Here is a 20944-nt window from a genome sequence, read left to right on the forward strand (position 1 = left end):
ACTGCAACAAGAAGTTATGAATACGTTGACAACACTACAGTACCTCTAGTAGGAAAAACTTTCGAGTTCGTTTCGTTGCGTATTCAAAGTGTCATCGAAAAATTTTGTATGAAAAATTAAACAGCGCCCCCTATATTATAGCCGCCCTAGGGGGCGCTGTTTAATTTTTCATACAAAATTTTTCGATGACACTTTGAATACGCAACGAAACGAACTCGAAAGTTTTTCCTACTAGAGGTACAGTACTCACTTATGCGACTCGTCCCGGTTCTTGTTGGGCTTGATGATGGGTATCCGGCGGCCTTCCGAGTCAGTGTCGCTGTCGAGCACGTAACGTTCCAAGAAGTCTGACACGTACTGCTGAGACTTGTCCTCGGGCGGGGTCACACCTGGACAGTGGAAATATATTTGAAAATCCTACTACTATTATAAATGCGAAAGTTTGGATGTCTGGATGTTTGTTACTCTTTCACGCAAAAACTACTGAACGGATTTTGATGAAACTACAGTATTGTTGTTTATAACCCAGAATAACATATAGGCTATAATTTATGACGATCTGTGACAAACGAAATTTCACGCGAGTGAAGCCGCGGGCAAAAGCTAAATAACTTGAAAAAATGGAACTGCCTAGGGCGGGAATTGAATCCACGACCTTCCACTTGCCGTGCTGCTCTTCCAAGTTATTTATAATTTTCAAATTAGTTTGAGATGCGACTCTTAACGCTAAAAAATAAATAACTAGTGGGAATATATGTATTTTGATTAATTATTTATTTACGTAAACCTTCTGTGAAATATCAATTTCTTTACCGTCTATTGCCCGTACGACTACGACTCAATCGACGTATGCGCACGTTAGCGTTAGCTTACACACAAAACAAACTCTTTCGATGGAGCGGCAGTGTCGCGTACGCGATATTGTATGCAGGCGTACAAATAAGCGTATGTGTCTTCTAGTACAGGGATTCCCAATTTTTTTTGCCAAGGAACCCTAATTGATTATACTTTTCCTAGCGGAACCCCCGTACTACTCCGCCCGCACGCCCTGCCCCTCCCTTGTGCGTAAACAAGTCGGAGCGCGCGAACAACGTCGGTCACGAAACGTGGGATAATATTTTTTACGGAACCCTTGCGGCCTTTCCACGGAACCCCAGGGTTCCGCACTTTCGGGAACCGCTGTTCTAGTACACTATACACTACGCAGCAGTGGACATGGTGACGAATATTATATTTTCACACCTTAACCACTAAAGATACATATTCGATATTGGATAAAGATATCGCTACAACTTGAATAGGTGACGATTTGTATGTTATTGAAAACTAGCGGCCGCCGCCCGCGACTTCGTACGCGTGGACCTCGTTTAATTACTGATAATGTTGATAGATGGCGTTTCACGGCTTCCCCCCGCATGAATAATTTACGAACGTCAAAATGTTTTGTCCAGCGCTGTAGATTTTGACCAATGACGATAGATGGCGCTTTTTACCCACGTCTTATTTATTTATTGAAATTAAGTTGGTCACATATCGTCATAAATTATAGCCGGTATGTAAAGTTTCAACAAAATCCGTTCAGTAGTTTTTGCGTGAAAGAGTAACAAACATCCAGACATCCAAACTTTTGCATTTATAATATTAGTAGGATTAAGTAAGGAACAAAGTGTTATGACTTATGATACGGTAAGCGAGCGTACCGGTAGCAGTGTGCTCGCTCTGCAGCGAAGCGGCACTGATGGTAGTGTCGGAAGACTGTCTGCGCTCGCTGCCCGACTTGTGGGCTTGCAGCTCCGCCAGGTCAGACGGAGACACTTCTTCGAAAGACGACGGTCCCTCGCTTATGCCTTCTGTAATAGGGTAATGATACAATCAATGAAATGACAGGCATGACGTCATTAAGCACTTCATCTTAACTCTGACAGCACACTTTAGGTCCTACGCACAGAATAATAATAAGTACTACGTACAGAAGTTTTACTTCGCAAAAGTATTTAAAAAAATGTATGCACAATGTCATTAACAATATGGTGTAATTTAGCCTGTCTCAAGAGTCAAGCACCATTTTGTTGACAAACGTCAGTGATCGGCACTGCGCCGAAGCTATAGGGCTGACTTCGGTAAAATGATGTGACGCACATACGTAGATTTCAATGATTTAGGCGGCCAAAAATATTTTTTGCTTGAAATTGGTTATAAGTACAAAATTAAATTAAAATAAACTATTTTTGACTGATTTCTTTTATTATTAATGACAATAAAACATTTTTTCACTTAAATATAGAAATTTAAAAAAAATATATATTAAAAAGTTTTATTGTTATCATTGATACCCCATCGTGTGTGGTATAGTTGGATAGGTCATTTAAAATGACTTAGGGGTTTTAAGACTAAGACTATTTTTTGATTTAGTGATCCGTTTGCAAAATATTAAAGTTTAAAGTGATAATTTTTTTTTCGAAAATGGCGTCCCCCCCTCTAAAAACTAAAGTGTTGGTTTGAAAAATCTGGAAAAATTCATAATAATAGTGCTTTTCATGAACTTTTAAGGAAAACTATGACGGTTAAGATAGATCAGTTAGTTCAAGAGTAATAGTCGTTTAACTCGTGTAAAAGGACATTGTCAGAAACCGCCTTAGATTCCTGGGCACAGCAGTAAAGTATCAAAATTAATCTCTTACTTTTTGAATACTTAAATATTAATTAGATTGTAACGGACACTTGAGGATTAAAAAATGAAATAATAAAAGTATTTTATATGTATTCCATAATACTATGACGACATCCGGACATTTTAGGGCGTGGCCTGCTCCATATCCTATGAAGTTCCATAATTTGTGTCGATAAAATCTATGTAAAATCGGCACAAGGCAATGCCGTACTTCATTGTTAGGAATCCATGTAATAGTGATGTTGACTGCGGTCATCATAGACAATAAGATACCGATCTTGTAAATAAAATAAATCGTCCAAATTGCTACAGTATGACTAGATTTTAATTAAAAGTTAAAAATATATTGCACGATACTACAAGAAGCTATCTAATGTGTCCAACTGGTCGAAGGTCATGAATAAAATAAAAAGAATTGTGATCATAACACTGATATAGACAATGACAACAATATGGGATCATCTTTAATAAATACCATAATTTAAATAATCATAAATGTAAAGAACATAATTTTTATATACATAAAGTTTGTTTTTAATAAAATACTATAAACATAATTTAATTATTTATAACATTTAAAGTCATAAATATTGTCTATAAGCAACCAACATTGAAGAGTAAATAATTATGTATTTGTGATGTTGCGAACGAGCCAATTTTATACTCTTTGGGCCTATAGGTTTGCAACAACTAAATTCTCTGTATCATTGTCATTTTTGTTCTTAATTTTTGATCTGTCTCTAGAAAACTTAAGCTCGTAAAAATACATTCTGTTTGATCTCGAATCCCTCTTATCTATTATAACGCACATATTATACAGTCCACATTTCTTTTACAACATTAAGCTTGCCTGGTCTGAAATTACGTTGATCCCGACTGGCCGTGGTCTCTTCCACGTGGTACTAGTCTGCCCTATACTAGAGTGTAATTTAAAAGCCGGAGGCGCGAAGGGAGTGCGGTCCTCGCTCGCTGTAACATATATCCGGCAGCCATGCGAGCTGGAGCGGCTGAGGCTGGTCGCCTAAGGCGACCAGCAAGCCGAAGCTGCGGAAGCGAGCATATAGTTACGCCAGAGCGGAAGGACCGCGCTTCCCGCAGCGCCGGAGATAAGGCAATTCTAATGCTTGCTTGCATGCTTGCTTGCTTGCTTGCTTGCATGCATGCTTCCTTGCTGCTTGCTTGCATGGTTGCTCGCTTCTTGCTTGCATGCTTGCGTGCTTGCTGCTTGATTGCATGCTTGCTGCTTGCATGCTTGCTTGCTGCTTGCTTGCTGCTTGCTTGCAGGCTTGCTTGCATGTTTGCATTCTTGCTGTTTGATTGCATGCCTGCTGCTTGCTTGCATGCTTGCTTGTCTATTTATATTTGTTAACTTATATTTTATGTGTAACATTTTTATATTTCATATTTGTGAAAATTATGGTATTTTATATATTATGAATGGTAATATTTATGGCATTGGTTTAGATGCCTATAAATGTTATGCCTAGAAATCGTTATTAAAAAAACAAGAATACAAAAAAAATATATACTAAAATATTATTATAATAAAAGTGGTTATGGCAAAAAAATATATGCCTTATGATTTATTCTGTATGAACGTTATGCGAAATGATGAGTATGCCAAAAAACTTTATGCACTCTTAAATTATGACAATATTTTTTATGCAACCGAATATGGACCCGCTATAAATATCACCTCATTATATCGTGAAGCGTTGTCCCCATGGGACAGGCTCGTTAAGCTCTATTCACACATATCAGTGAAGCCACAGTTCCGTCACAGTGTCCGCTCAGTTCAGTATCAGTGTAGCACTGATGCGTCAGTGAAATATTTTGAATATTTTAAAATGTCAGAGAGCTGTTTCAATATTCTTGTCCAGAAACTATGAAGTAAGTTATTTTGTTTTTGATGCCGCAGCGGCGTCCGTGATCCGACAAAAAATATCCGTCCGTGATTGCCGGTGTCAGCACTGACACTGAGAGCACTGTGTCGTCACTGACACTGACAAGTGGGGATGCGTTCATAGAAACAGTATGAAAGAATATTTCGCACTGTGCCGGTAATGAGCCTGAACTGTGACTTCACTGATATGTGTGAATCGAGCTTTACTCTTTATCCAAAACGACGATACACTTCCGAGCCAGCTTTAGCGTTTGCTAATTAAAATTGGCTTAAACCCGTGTCTGATGAATTGAAAACCTCCATTAAAAGTTCTGGAGCAATTTCGGAGCGGAGTAGATGTCGGCATTACACTTGGATTATGAGGACGTTTGTGTCAGTTTAAACGGGTTCTACTATTTTATTGGAGGGATAGCAACTTAACGGTTAGCAAGTGAGTTAATGTAATCATTTAGGGGCTAAGATTTAAAATGTAAGCATTTTTAACCGTGTGCTTATTACGTAAGATTATAAATTTACATTGAACGAAGGACATGCAATTACAGACAAGGACAGGTTTTCCTTGTTACCGCAATATTAAAAAAAAAAAATTGTGACTGTTGAAAGTTTTTTTTTTAGTTTTTGTGGTAAGACATAGCATGTGTTTCATAATAGCTTAGATTTTAACCATATTACGTTTGTGAAGAATTAACTTCTCATGGTCTTTCTATGGCAGACTGAAATTATAAACGCGGACTAAACCACAAAGTTTCATTTCAATAATCCAATGACTAAAAGATGAACAGGATAAAAATCATATAGATATAGTAATAAAGAGAGTGGGGGTAAATCATAAGTGGTACAAAAACCAGCCAAAGTGATGTTGAGCGATTGTGTGGACAGACCAGAGCCACCATTAGCGCCGCATTGCTTTGTAGCATTAATAACACAGTGTAAAAATATCCAGTACTTAAAAACGTACGTAATCGCTAGGTAACTTACAAAAAAGATAAGTACAGTCGAATAGAACCTNAACATTGTCCTTTCATACTTAATAAAAAATCCTTAGAAGAAAATATTAAAAGTGACTTTAGATGAAGTAATTGCTTGCTTATGAAATATATTATGGTAACGACTGACAACTACGGAACCCTACACTGCGCTTGGAACGACAAGCACTTGGCAAATTTTTGTATTTTTAGAAAATAACAATAAGTAGGTAGGTATATCAATCTCACTTTGAGAGCATTCTTCATTGGGTCAATCTGTACGGTCTTGACCGCACATTCCGCGCCATCAGCATTTTCACCCTAATTGTATCTCTTTTCATCCATCAAATCAGTGCACAATCAACCGCTACGGCGTGTACTCGTATACTATCAATATCAATAAATCAAAGCAAATCATCAAGTCTAAAATCGTATCATTTCTATCAATTCTAAAGATGTGCAGTAAGCAGCTCGTACACAATCAATCTACGTATGTGTGACGTGAGGTGCCAAACTGCGGAAAATGGCGGAGGAAATACATGATTTAGCATGAATAATATTAACTAGGTACTTATTTACCTCTCACTCAGTGTCTTGAGGCAACTTAAAAAAGTACATTATCTGTGTTTTTATTATTATTTAGGCAGTTAAATACTGCACAGTATTTAATACACCATTTTCTTTATTTTCATCCATCATACACAAGAATACGCGTGCGTTCGCTCGTATGTGAGGCCTTGTCGAATACCTAGTATCTTGTAGGTGGGCCATCGTGCGTGTTTTGTTTTCGATGTAAACTCGCGGAGATGAACAGGCCTGGCCTACGCTAAAACTACGTGCCCTTTCTGGCCGTATCCAGATTACGCGTTTGTACTCGCGCTATCGTTAAGATACTAGATTTTCATACATTCTGCACACGTGCTGTCGCGCGTTTTGCCTCTTTGAAAACTTTCCCGTGTCTTTTGAAAACGCGCGAGTGCATATGAACAGAATGTATAACCTCCAGGACCTCATGATTGCGAGATTCTAAACGCGCGAGTAAAAACGCGTTATCTGGACAAGCTTTATAAGTATGCTCTTGGGCCTCCTCGGTGGGAGGACATTGTATTTGGTCAGCTCATAATTATAAATCACAGTTAGAAAATATGGTACCTACACAATACCTACAGACAGTAAGTTCTTACCTTGTGACGGGCTGACTTTGAGAAAACCGTTGCTGTCAAGAGGCGTGGTCGCATTTGACACGGCATTTTGTGTGTTATTAGCCCCGTGTTTGTCGTCCTTTTTACTCGTATTCGGGCTTGCATATGCTGGAATATTTTGATATTATTAAAATCAAGCATTAAGTGTGCGGAATAAGTTTGCCTATCCCATAAAAGAAAAATTTGAAAATCCCTATAATAAGTGATCTCCAGCAATATCACGAAAAGACCTTGTACTCAAAATCTTCACACATAGAACTTAGTGCCTCATGGCATTAAGTTCGCCTAATGTTAAAATTTTGGCATTAAAGTATAAATAAATAGTACAGACAGCAGTTTATCTAGTGTAAGAAAAATTGAAATATATTGCAATAGACAAGCATACATAATTAATTTACACACAATATAGCTGGGATGCATCATCTTACTTTAACCGACAGATTTTGAGGTTTGTTATAAAACATCAAAGTCTGTAAAACTACATCCAAAAACACCGATTATAGTTACTGTTAAAGTTAAGGTAACTGAGTATAAGAAAGCCAAATACATTCCAGTCTTACCTTTCAGACACCTCATCATAAACCCAAAAGGCAGTAGTGGGTCCATCAAACACAGTAGCCTCGCTGGGCTAGGTATAAAGCTGACCAATAGTGGGGCATAAGCCATGAATAACCCTTCTGGTCTTCGAAGACCGGTGGAGAGGATCTTTAGAGTGCAGCCGGCTATGAGATTCGCGCCGGCCGAGTCGCCGGCAAATACTATTCGTTTACCTAAAAAAAAATGCAAATGTCAATTCTGTGAATGGTGTGCGTGACTATTTTGCGTCATATACTTGGAGCGAGATCAAACGCGAAGCTCAAGACCGAACGCGATGAAGGACTGTTGTGGACGCCCTCTGCCCCATCTAGGGGACATAGGACCTAGTCAAATATATTTTGAAGTACTTAAAAGGTTGAAAATAACTTGATTGGTTCACAAAATACGAAATTTCTTGAAGTCTCTCTTTTGGGGACTCAATATTATAATAGGACATTAAGATAGAGGCATATTCTTGTACAATTTATTAAGACTTACCCGTAGTTCCGATTTCCTTAAAATTATTCACCATCCAGCAGTAAGCATAAAAAACCTCTTCCAGTGCCCTTGGGAAGGGTGCTTGCGGCGCTAAACTGTAGTCTATGGACAGTATGGGCACATTCAGCTTGGCCGCCCATTCTCGGAGGTAAGTCTCATGGGACTTAGAGCTTTGGGCCACGAAGCCCCCTCCGTGGCAGTGGAATACTATGCCTTCAGCTGGGGGCAAGGTTGATGTGCCTTCTCCTGCCTAAAAAGCAAATAATGTTAATTCATCATCATCATTTTAACCATAGGACGTCCACTGCGGAACATAGGCCTCCCCCAATGATTTCCACAATGGCCGGTTGGTGGCAGCCGGCATCCAGCCCCTTCCCGCTATCTTTATGAGGTCTATTTAATAATGAATAATGTTATTTATTTTTACAAAATTATTTTAGTTACTTTATAATAACTAAAGCTACATAACTTATCAGAGAGCTGTCATCGACTCGTGTCGGTTACATAAACAATTAATAACGTGAGAAAATCAGTAAATACTTAATTAACACACATTTTCTTTTCAATGCAATTGGTTTGCAACACGAAAAGAATATAAATTGCTTTTGTCCGTGAAACTGGCGATAGGAATATTTTTTTTTAGTACAACATCATGCCCATGTGCAATATCTCCATTAAGTTAAAAAAATCTAGTATTAGTTATGTTTAAGGCACCTGAGTGAATGAGACTATCACCTGAAAAAACTGTACACAGAAATAGCACTTAATAATATTCTATCCTAATGCCACGCAGCAAATTGATTTTCAACTTTATACACAAGTAGCTTAAGTTCAAAATAATGTTCTAATCTTAGGCTGAGTTGCACCACCTAAATAACGATAGCCGGTGTTTTTTGTATGGAGTTTGACAGATTTTTGACGTTTGTCAAAGCTAAAGTAAGATGGTGAAACCCAGCCTTAGTCATACAAATAGTTTCACATACCATTCCCATACGTTTATTGACACTGATCAGCCTAACGTTTAGTCCTTGCAAGCCTATATGCACCGTAGGGGGCAGCACTGTCACCTCTTTGCCTTCAGTCGTGGTCACCGTGATAGGTTCCGGGGGTATCGTGATAAGCTTATTTACAGCCACCGTTGAAGACATAAGACTCGGCACTCGCTTCATTATTTCTACAAAAATACAAGTGTTAGTTATGTGCGGTTTATAGGCGAACTAGTGCGAAATAGTGATTGGCGAGCTTGAAAGATTGAATCAACTAGGGAAAAATAACCCAGGAAACACCTGGGTAAAAAAGTAAGAGTTTGAATTACTCCGTCGGTTAACTTATCAAAAAATACTCGACACTTATTTTTTTTACTTTTCAAACTGATGGAAATTGAAAGAGATAAAGCGCGCAAAAATTCAAGAGGCCCGTGACGTCAAGGCGTGCTAGAAGTGTAGCACTTTATGACGTCACGCCGAACTTCTTAATTACTTGTTTGATTGACAAATAAAAGTATACGTGTCCAATATTTTTTGATAATGTAATTGACGGACTAAAAGTTATTTTTTGGGAAACTAGCCTATTGCGAAGTTTGCTTCAAAAAACGCACATGTGCGGTCACTTGAGCAAACTAATTGTCACAGTGAAAAACTAAAAAGGCAGCTTGTGCAATTTATTGTACCATAACAAGGCTTACACAGGGCTGTATTGTTAAATTAATATGGTATTGAGAAATGTTTAAACCAAGTGCGTGATAAAGATGCTTAATGGCTTATATTTTGTATGCCTGACTTACAAAGCAGTAAAATAATCACCCAGAATCTAGACAGGTAGGAATCATAGCATTTTAAGTCTTTGCAGAGAATAAACACTTGTGATTTTTTAAGAAGAAATTCTTCTCTTTCATAAAATTGCTGTCATCATAATTTCAAAATTGTATAGTCCGATGTGATACCAACTTTACATAGTAACAAAAAATCCACATACCACTCTCAGCAAGAAACCAGAACGCCTTGCAGAACTCGACACTGGCCGACTGGGATATATTTACTATTCTCCGTGCCCTCATTTCGGGGTCGATGAGGTACTGTCCTCCGGTCCAGACCGAGCTGATGAGGTTCCCGTGGCTGTAGTACGCTTCGGAGAACCCGGCCATGCATATGGATATGCCTTTGAGGATGCCACGCATGGATGGTAGGAACTGAAAGTGAAGTTTGTGTTTGTATAATTTTATAACTAATGCTGAGTCAGGGACCTTTTTGGCACAGGGCACTTAAAATCTATTTTTATTTTTCTTTTTTGTTTTTTTCTATGTTTTAATCTTGTATTGTGCCTATATCATGTACCTATTGTGTATTGTGCCAAATAAATAATATTCTATTCTATTCTATTCTTATAGGAAACTTAACAAATAAAAGTCGGTTTGCTTGGAAAGGTGGTGATTATAGTGCTAAATCAGGCTACAACAACTTAGACCAACATTGAAAGCTCAAAAAATGCGTTATTTTTAATTGACCAAGGAAGTGTTTCTTTTAACTTGATGGTTGCTAGCACCAGACATGGACCTATAAAAAAAGGCGGACGGAACTCGCGCTACAACAAAACTGTGACGCAAAATTTTGGCGTTTGTCTATTGTGTGAGTGAATTTAGGGATGCCATGTTAGCCAAAACATTTTACCCATTTATTTTAAGAAAAACATAGATCGGCAGATGTTACTTGGAAATGTAGACAGAATTATTCCGTGCCATTTTAAAAGGATGAAAGATGAATGCGTTGAGGTAGGCGCGAAATTTTCAATGTTCAAATTTTCTTACATTGTTTGCAAGTCAGTGTGTCAGGGTATGTACATAATGTTGATCAAAAATGATTCACGCAGTTACAAATTACGAATCTTGTGTACATTATAATCATAATCTTATGCATCATCAATATATTATTATTATCTCTGATAGATTTTTTTTAACATACAACCTGACACTGACTTGCAATCAATGTAAGAAAATTTGAATTTTGCAGTTCCACATTTTTGGGAAGGATCAAATTTGCCTATGAAAATATATCCCATTAAAACACAATTATTATGATAAATTATTTTATTTCCATAGTATGCGTAATAAATAACTAAAAAGTCCTAAAATATTATTAATTTCCCATATTTCGGGTAATTTTCCCACGTAAATAACTGAGAACACTGGTCTTTGACGTATTATTTTTTCGAGTGAATGACGTTTGATTTCAATTAATTTCAATATTTTAATGTCGGGAAATAAGTGATTGGATTATTATTTTGCCTGTGAAATGTGATTCCTTAATTTTTGTTTGTTCGAACAGAACGGTTTTTACACAATTTCATCACACAAGACATGTCGTATTCGTGTTGTTTTTTCGCTGCTTAAATGTGTCAACTGTGTGAAGTTTGCACTTGAAGTGGTGTATCAGGATGTGAATGTGTGCGTGCCGGCCTGTACGTACAGGCAAGCTGGTGTATCCTAATGTCACAGTATTTTGTTGATGAGAATCCGTCCGACTTTTTTTATAGGTCCATGGCACCAGAATCACCATCTTTCAAATCAGCCATGTTTTTTTTTTATCACTGTTAAGTTTCAACTAAAATAAAATCTTATACTGTTAAGTTTAATAAAGAGGAAAATTTGGCCTAGTAAAACTGTGATACTAAGAAAACATGGCATTTTGTGCTACTTTGTGCATTAGTGTCAGGTTAAACGGAAATATTTAATATAATCATTATCCTGTCCATAAGAGAAATTGATGATAGATAAGCGACCAGTAGCACACGTTACACGTAACGCACAATAAAATAGATTAAGGAATATACTTAATCAGAAAACTTATTATAATTTGAAAGAATTTTTAGACGATAAGTTTTTGACATGATTTAACATTTTGACATGTTTTTACATTTTTGACATGATTTTACATTTTTGACATTATTTAATTTATACACTTATTTATTTATATTTATTTTGAAAATTTCTTGACATTTAAGGATTTTTAGGTTATTATTTATTAATGTTGACCTGAATAATAAATTAGTAGGACCTAACTGCTTACCACTTGATATTTAACATGACATTTCAACACTTGACAATAATTAGCATGACATTTTAACAATATTTTTCCATTTTTAATAATTCATTAATTCTAACTTTATTTTATAATTATCGAAACGTTTAATAATGACATTTCCACCAAACTCAATCTGTACATTAATTTCTTTTGACTAGTAAGATCGTCGTTCTGTCTCCTTCCTAAAGTTGCTGTGCCCTAACTGGGTCCACATTGTATAACTGCCTAAATTGTAAGACCTATAAATGTGAATGCTAATGTGGTTATGCAATAAAAGTATTGAGTATTGAGTATTAATCGCATTAATTATAATGTAATCAATATAATTACACACATAATTGATACGGTATGATTTAATATCATTGGGTTATCTTTTGCAATTAAGTTACTATGAGCAAAACGACCTTACACATACATTATAGTACTAAGATATTAACATGTCTCTGGAGTAACGAAAAAGATCTTCGGTTACTTATCTCCCTTATAATAAGGTGCATTATACTTTTAATGTGCTTTACTCTAGCTGGACTCAAGATAAGTAGCTTTGAGTTTTACTAGGAGGCTATAAAGCGAGGTGATATATGCTCTAGGGCAGTGTTTTTCAACCTTTTTCATTACGCGACCCCCATAGCATGAAAAAAATTTTTGCGACCCCGACCCTTCGCTATTTTTCATGCCTTTTACGAAGATGTTGCAGGGACCGAATTCTTCAATCTATACAACATTTATGCATTTGCATCATTAGATTTCGGATAAATCTAGCTTTAAAACTTTACTGTATTTTTTTACTGAGGTAGTTTTTACGGCCTCTCGCGACCCCCTATAGAGGCTTCCACCCACAGGTTGAAAAACACTGCTCTAGGGAAACGTTTTTAAACATTATTCTTTTTCTTTAACCTGTTCTCTGTCTAAATTTTTTACACTAGATATTTTTTTAGGAGGTTTCGTTACAAATTCCGACTTCACTTTTGAGCATGGCGAACTTTAGCACACTTGCCTTTTGCATTGTGGTTTTGCGGTAGATATAGGTACAAAATACTGATGAACAAACTAGTTCACTTACTTGAAATCCGAGACATCTTCCATAGAAACAATACTGATTGATCGTGTCTGCTTGAGAGAACAGCTCCTCTGGTGAGTGTGGTTCCGTAGGGAACAGGTCTCCCGCCGGTGCCCAGGATAGCAACGTGTGAAGGTGGTGGAGACATGTCCCTAAGGACGCTAGAAGCTGGCCGCAAGATTCGATTTCCCTAAAAAGTAAATAAATAAGAACGTTAACAATATTATTGTGTTTCGGCAGTTACAGGTAAGATATCCAGTTGCTCTGTGATTGAGGATTTTGGGTAAAGTTCTTCTATCTTCGACCTGATCATCAATTTCTAACAGGTGAGATGCAGGCCAAAGAGCTTTCTGTTGTGGATAAAATAGTAGTATCCGTAATAAAGAAAGCACTCTCTTCGTTCGCTGAAATATAATGTAATCAAAACGTGCTAACACATTTTCAACCTTGTTTCTATTACATTATGATCTCAAAAACGACGAATTTGGAAATGATTAGTCGGTTCGGTAAGCATTTTCAATAGCACAAAGTAATTAAGAATTGCCTCATACATCGAAAATATCTCAATTTTAGCTAAAATGAATCACAGGAGTGAAATGCGAAATCTTTTTCAGCAGTAATGTAAACAAATTGATTGCGAATATAGATAGCAATGGAAGTCACGTATAGGTACGGATAGTCACGTAGCAGACACGCAAATGTCACGTACCTAAGATGCCAATGCGTAAGAGAACATTTGGGTATACAAAGAATACCTAGTGCCTGTTCCAAACTGCGCTTTTATGTTGGTTCATACTTAATACATAGCAATATAACGTGCATTTAAAATTCTAGGCCACCGGTCCCTGGGTCTGATATATCTGCCCTATTACATAAAGGGAATGAAATAGGATTAAAGTAACGAGTATTTGATTCACTTTCATTTAAGCGACAGTAGCCCTTGGTGTCGATGTTGGACTGGCAAAATCTCTTTTGAGGTGATATCCTAGAAACTTCGAACCCCGCCGCCGCCTCTGGATATTGTGGTAATAATTAAGCTTACCACAAAGGCTTAACGAGTTAAAAATATCTTAAAAACTGCTATATTAAGGATTTTAAGGCAGGTGTTCCTATAGTCCTGGGTAGCACAGTTCATGGGGTAGGTACCGCCCATGAACCAAATACCAGCCTATCGGTACCTACTTTGCTGAATTAGAGCAAAGTTATCTTTTCTGGTTAGAAGTTTGCAAGTTCTACAAAATAGCAAGTCCTACCTATCACGGTTCGGTCGCCTTGTATTTTCGTATTTCATCCTCGGGTCGTGGAATGTCAGACCACCGAATCGATGCAACTATTTTATATGCAAACTGAATATGCGATGCTTTTCAACGCTTCACTTCACTTTCTATTGTATGTATCACAAATCTGATAAGAATAACGCGATAGTGCAACCTTTAAAATAATGCGCGACCTCTAAAGATTATACATTAGTGTTTTTAATATTATTGTAGATTTGAAAGTCAAGTCGTTAATCCAAGAACATCAACAATGAATAATAATAATAATCAATGAATCACCGATTTCGATGCATTGACTGCGAAATGCTAAAAACCATAAGTGTTGATTCGATTTTTTTGGGAAAGGGGTTAAGATTAAATATTGATTTATTTATTTTACAGTACCTCTTATGAGGAACCATGCTTTCAAAGCTGTAATAAAAATAAATGGAGCGCAGGCATATTTTAACGCAACTGCGAAAAATCAATCATCACTTATTCATGAAAATATGATGGCTATCATACTTACTTAACGAAGTACCCCTTTCTAAAAAGCAGAGCATCTCGGCCAGTACAGACTTGTCTGCTCAGCTTCAGACCGTGAAGAACACACGAGTCCACGACAGAGACGAAGCTGCGATAACCGTTGCCAGGCGACTTCGCGTCGAAATCGTACATTGGAGCCACCTACAACAATGGAGACTGATTAAGTAAACAATGGTTATAATTACATTATAGTCATAGTTAGTTAAAAAGATAAAGTTAACTTACATTTAATTCTTAATAATTACCTACATGCTAATTATACCTACATTAAAAGTTTTCAGTACCAATTACTAATTTTTAAATGTCCTATCTCCATCAGCCAAGATCATTACGTATGATATAATTAGAAATAAAACTCAATAAGAAACAGTTACATAAATCAACACTAGGTATTATCATCATTCATTAATCATGCACTATTAAAATAACGAAGAAATGCTCAGTCAAAGTTCATAATCTGCACATGTGTATGATGTCATACAAACAATGTCGAGTAATCTCTTCACATACACATAAATCTTGTTTAGAACATGCCATAACAAGCAGACTTGTGTTCTCCAGCAAGTGTTTTTAAAACAGAAAATAAACATGATCAGTCTTGGAAAATTACTAACGTAAACCTAGAACTTTATGTGTAATAGTTTGTTTAAGATTATGGTAAATGCTTGAAAAAGTATTGTTTTATTTAAATGAGAGTTTATCCCAATGGGGTTCTAATTATTTGAAATGTGGGTCAACAGTTTCATCTATTATTAGTAAAGGATGCAAAATCCTATACTAATATCATGTTTAAATATATTTTTTATTTGAATGAGAAGAAAGTTTCATTAAGGCTTGGTATTTCTGCTAAAGTAGGTATTTCGCGCTGTCAAAATCTGCGCGCGCAATACTTCGCCGAAGACAGCGCGCCAAAGAGCTCTCGCGGCTACACAGTATAGAAATACGCAGTTTAGAAATACGCAGTTGGTTAGGTTAGGTTGACTTCCTTCCGTTCAAGCGTCACACTCACTTTCTAATNAAATCCGTTAACATTTGCTGCATCTGTCATCTTTATGGCTAGAAGATTCTTCTATCTTACAGCTTAGACCTTTAGCTACAGACCTTAGACAGTATTTTTTATTATTTATTTGTGTCAGTGTGCTCTTCTAAAGAGTGTAAGACTAGGTAGTATTAAAATTAGGTACTAGTAAAAGTAGGTACTATTAAAATGTAATTTTAACTCATCGGTTTTGTCTCATATTTGAGGAATGTACTATGTATCATGAGTAGAGTCTTCGTTTAAAAGGATGCGAACGATTTAAATTTCAATAGGTAGACAAAATTGATAATTCTTAATTATCAAAAATTTAAGCTTTCTCCAGTAACACTGATATTATTATACTGTGACGGCCAAAAAACTGACACGCGTCCGTCCTCCGTAAGCGCCACCGCGCGACTGATTGAGATTGTCCAAGCCGTCATGGACGATTTTTTCCACATTTTTTAACATAGTAACTAAATAAGACGCAATATAAAAATTTCATCCGTTAAAAGCCCTCAAGTTATTTCTGAACCTTAGTTTAGTAAAAGATTTAGAATCTCAAATCGCTTATTTTAAAAATAAAACCATAAATAGAAAACGAATAGAGGTAACTTTGGGAATATATTCTATCGAGTCAACTTCATCAAATCGTGTTTCCATCCGTTAATAGCCCTAGAAAATATCCTCAACTATGCCCAATAAAAATCTTAGCCTTTAATTTTACTGTTTAGTACCTCAAAAATGAAAAATGAAAACCTCATTTTCGCCATTTTCTCTGCTACCCGGCCTTAATTTAATTAATAAAACTTCACAATTACAGTTCAGTATTGATATAATCTAAACAAATGATTATTGTTGGAAACATCAAGAGAATGGCCCGTGAGACCTTGTGTTGAGCCATTATAGTGTTTTAGAAACAGCTGCCAATTTTTTCTTGCTGTAATTGCCAGATGTAGGAAGGAAAAAGAAAATGTATTACTAGATCAATTTAAATATAGGTGTATTTATGGCTTAAAGGGTATTCAGTAATATAATGATGAGGAATTCTTAAATTAGATTTTCAAGGATAGACATTCTATGTGTATTTTCTTAGCATATCATATAGCATCACATTTCAGCATTATATTAATTAAAGTTGGCCTTGTAGTTTCTACAGTTAGCCATTCTACCACATTTTATTAATAAAATTTGCAACTTCATAAGCCCGAATGTAGGTACTATCTATTCCAAGAAGCAAAACAAGATATAAAAATATATATCAAAACAAAGTATGTAGGTAGATGATTTGAAAGCTAAAACCGTTTTAAATTAAGGACAAAATTTGCAACACAATAATAAAGATAAAAAGATTAGCTGACTGAAAGAGTATTACTGAGTTTGTCCTTTACTCAAGGAATTTTCATAGATAAAAAACATTGTTCCTCTATACAAAATATACATATTTGCCTTCTTAATGCTGAGGCTGGTTACCCTAAATACATTGATGCATTATCTGCATTACTGCACAGCAAAAGTATTATGCAGTGAATAAGTTTGTGAAGATAATAATATTTTAAAGCTTGCAACTGCTACTACAATATTAGAGATTAGATCAGTACTAGCATCTCAAATGGATATTCAAAACATTACATACCCTTCTCACATGATCAACAAGGGGCCACACGGTGTCAATGTGGTCTATCAGCGTCATGAACCCCTGGTACAGGCGCTGGCCGTTCTCACTGTCGTCCGGCTGGAAGTACGTCGCGTTGTTCTGGCACGAGTCCTTTAGAGCCTCGTACATCGCGAACGTAGGAGGAGGGACATCGCCAGAGTCCTCGCAGCACAACGAAGCCTTAGCCGGGGTCTCCGTGTATGACATCTTGCTTCTATACAAATTCACCGCAGCCAAACGGAACCCGCTACCGAACCACTTAAGCCTCATCTGCAAATACCTCAACATAAACATCTAAAACTTACACGATATTCACATAACAATACACGGATAAAAAAACATATTTACAAAAAACTTCGCGCAGATATTTTTTTATCATTGTACCATTTTTATAAATTCGTTTCTAATCAATATTAGGTGTTATTGAAGCACAATTTTAAATATTTTTCTTTCCAAAACTCGCGTTTTCCATCGAGTTGCGATTCGTGAATGAATGAAATGAAAATTGACAGATGATGGAAGGGGTGACAGCTGATTTGCAATGTTGCCAATAATTATAAATATCAGCAGTTTTAAAATCAAGTGATATTAGAAAGTATATAACGTGATACTTATTGTACACTGTATTTGGTTCGTGTTCGTCTAGCCTAACTGACCATAGACACACAAATTGATAAGACTGACATTGACAACTTTGACAAGTTCATTCATCAACCGCTTCACACTGTGCGTGTTGTTTTTGTGGTGATAGAAAATGAAATAATTGTGAAAATGGAGGAAATATCAATGGAGACTGATATTTCGTCAATGTCGGGCCAAAGCTTTCCTTCTGAAATGCTTATTGATGATACTAGTCATTATGGAAACGGCGATAAACCGCCAGAACCAACTGAAGAAAATCTCGGTGCAGCAAGGGTCTTTGAGTATCCTACTCTGTTTGCTGGTAAAACTTTACTTGAACTTTGCAGTTCTTCTTGGTCACGGTCTTATAAAGCCAAAAACGACGTCCAGCCTTATCTAAGAGGCTGCAAGTGGTCTCCCGACGGCACTTGCTGTCTGACTGTAGTGAATAACGATGGGATGCACCTATGTGAATTACCTAGAGATCTTTATGAAGGTACACCTACCTATAATAGAACAATAAATATATTAGATTCAGTGATTCACGTAAAAGAAGCTGGTATGATCTATGATTTTTGTTGGTACCCTGGTATGAACAGTGGATACCCAGAGACATGCTGGTATGTATTACAACATTTTAAAGTGCCAAAAATTGCTTAAAAAATTTAAGCTCTGCTGCAGTAAATCTGTAAAAAATATTGGTGAATTATATCCCATCCAGCTCCTTGTTACTACTCTCGCTTTAAATTTTCATAATTAAATGTTTAAAATATTTTTTCAGTTGGATAACCACAAAGCAAAATGGCCCTATACAAATGTGGGATGCATTTGATGGCTCCTTGCGATGCTCATACAGAGGATTCGATGTTGTAGATGAAATGGAACCAGCTCTATCCTTAACTTTTAACCAACAAGGCACTAGAATTGTGGCAGGCTACAAAAAATGCTTGCGCACATTTGAAGTAGAAAGGTTGGTACATTTTCCATAACCTTGGTTTAAAAAGGTTACATACATTTTTAACCGATTTCAACAAAAGGAGGAGGTTCTCAATTTAGCTGTTATTAACATACTTCTTTATTTTTATTGAGTTTGTTTACCAAATAGTATTTTTGTTTACTTACAGGCCTGGTAGAGACTATGTAGAGCATAAAATATCAAATCCAGCATCATGCATCGCAACCCATGGTAATTTGATGGCAGTAGGCTCATGGAACACCACAATTAGTTTGTTTAATGTCAATGAAGTAGGAAACTATAAAAGTATTGGGAATATGCATGGTCATGGAGGTACAGTTTCATTTATTAGAGCTTGTTTTAATTAGAAAAAAAAAACAACATTAAGCTAAAAAAGCACAGATAGCTTTTACATAATTGCAATGAATGCTGTTTTGCAATATAACTATTTCTAAATGTTATAAATGCTTCTTAGTTTGCTTATTCCCAGTGTGTGTTGTTGCCACATCACTGTATAAAATATCATTATTAAATTAATTCTTAATAACAGGAGGAGTTACCCACATGAAATTCACACCAGATGGCTTCAGACTTGTGTCTGGCGCTCGAAAAGACCACCGATTGCTGGTTTGGGACATACGGTACTATCGGCGACCCTTAAACATACTGTCCAGAGCAGTCGATACAAACCAAAGAGTTTACTTTGATGTGTCTCCGTGCGGAAGATACATAGTCACAGGAGGAACTGATGGAATAGTAAAAGTCTGGGACGTTAAACAAGCCAACTGGAAGGAAAGTTTGGATGTAACTGAGGGTATTGGAGATAATGTAACTTACAAGGTAAATAGAGAAAACCAAATTGCGTACACTGTACAGGATTCTGTTTTTCTCAAAACAGATTTAATACTTACTCCTTAATGCTGAAGCATGTCTTCATGTAATTTTTTTTATCCTTAACCACCAACCCTTACCATGGTGTATGGAGTGCCTAAATCCATTATTGGCTAACGTACTTAGCAAAGTTCCCTATAATTGCTCAGCCTAGAGATTAGTGGCCACTAGTATCTTAGCTGTGTTGTGCACTCTAAGGCTTAGTTGCAACACCTAACTTTGATCGTAACTATGACGATAACTGGTGTTTTTTGTATGGATTTTGACAGATTTTTGACGTTTGTCATAGTTAAAGTAAGATGGTGCAACCCAGCCTAAGATTCTACAATTCGTAACTAATTTAATTAATTAAATCATATTAGTTGCCTCAAACTGCTATTTATTTATTTCAGTTCCCACTGCACAGAGATTGCTGCAACAGTGTCTCCATACATCCCCTCAGACCGATCTTGGCTACCGGTTCAGGGCAGTATCACTTCATTGACCCCATAAACACCATAGAAGACGAAAATTTGAAGCCTGAAAGTATGAAGAAAGAAGAAAATGGGCAAATTAATGGTGTAGTGCATAAAGAGATCACAGATATGAAATATTCAGAAGAAGCCGAAAACAGTTTAGTGTTTTGGTGGATAGGAGATATGGACTTGACATAGGTTTAAGGATACTTTGTTACCTCAATTATTTTATAATAATAAATATTTTTTGACTTGTACTTGATTTTTGTCTTTGTGTTGTTCTGCCCTGTACTTCACACAGGTAGGTACTTAGGTAGGTACCCTTGCATTCATTGCGTAGGAGTGTTTGAGTAGTTTACAAACACTTTCCGTTACCGCACTCTTGGGAAGCGCCTCGGCAAACATTCGTTTAGGCTTGCTTTGAGGATCTTCACCTTGAAAGGTTTTTGATCCGACCCGGTTGTTTCTTACTTTAAAAAATGTTTTGTGACTCGAAATACGGATCGTTAACATTTTCTAGGTAACTTATTATTATACGAGTGGTGAATCACCACTCGTATGGGAAAAAATGAAGGAAAAAAGTACGCCCATGCA

At 36.6% G+C, this 20944-nt stretch overlaps 2 protein-coding genes across 4 annotated transcripts in view; one reads left to right on the forward strand and one right to left on the reverse strand.

Moving 5' to 3' along the window:
* The window catches only part of Hsl (hormone-sensitive lipase), a 28251-nt gene extending 10324 nt beyond the window's left edge, over positions 1-17927 (reverse strand). Inside the window, exons 1-11 of one of the 3 annotated variants that reach the window (XM_028321986.1) lie at positions 17813-17927; positions 17408-17698; positions 14737-14894; positions 12955-13141; positions 9790-10003; positions 8799-8989; positions 7816-8065; positions 7302-7511; positions 6724-6849; positions 1701-1850; positions 251-389 (exon numbers count right to left, since the gene is read on the reverse strand). In XM_028321986.1, coding sequence (XP_028177787.1) covers positions 251-389; positions 1701-1850; positions 6724-6849; positions 7302-7511; positions 7816-8065; positions 8799-8989; positions 9790-10003; positions 12955-13141; positions 14737-14894; positions 17408-17698; positions 17813-17815 — 1919 coding nt within the window. In that variant the 5' untranslated portion in view covers positions 17816-17927. Of the gene's footprint in view, positions 1-250; positions 390-1700; positions 1851-6723; positions 6850-7301; positions 7512-7815; positions 8066-8798; positions 8990-9789; positions 10004-12954; positions 13142-14736; positions 14895-17407; positions 17699-17776 lie in introns of all 3 variants that reach the window. The other 2 variants (XM_028321994.1, XM_028322002.1) reach the window with 2 other exon arrangements.
* Positions 17928-18169: 242 nt separating this feature from the next.
* WDR79 (Telomerase Cajal body protein 1 homolog) lies at positions 18170-20607 on the forward strand. The gene is made up of 5 exons (XM_028322108.1): positions 18170-18669; positions 18831-19019; positions 19174-19337; positions 19555-19844; positions 20288-20607. The coding sequence occupies exons 1-5, from the start codon at positions 18200-18202 to the stop codon at positions 20546-20548; spliced, it is 1374 nt and encodes a 457-aa protein (XP_028177909.1). The 5' UTR covers positions 18170-18199; the 3' UTR covers positions 20549-20607.
* The last annotated feature ends 337 nt before the right edge of the window (positions 20608-20944 follow it).

Source organism: Ostrinia furnacalis, unplaced genomic scaffold (genome assembly GCF_004193835.3).
Source record: "Ostrinia furnacalis isolate ACB-3 unplaced genomic scaffold, ASM419383v2 OfSCF0450, whole genome shotgun sequence".
In the NCBI taxonomy this organism is placed as follows: domain Eukaryota; kingdom Metazoa; phylum Arthropoda; class Insecta; order Lepidoptera; family Crambidae; genus Ostrinia; species Ostrinia furnacalis.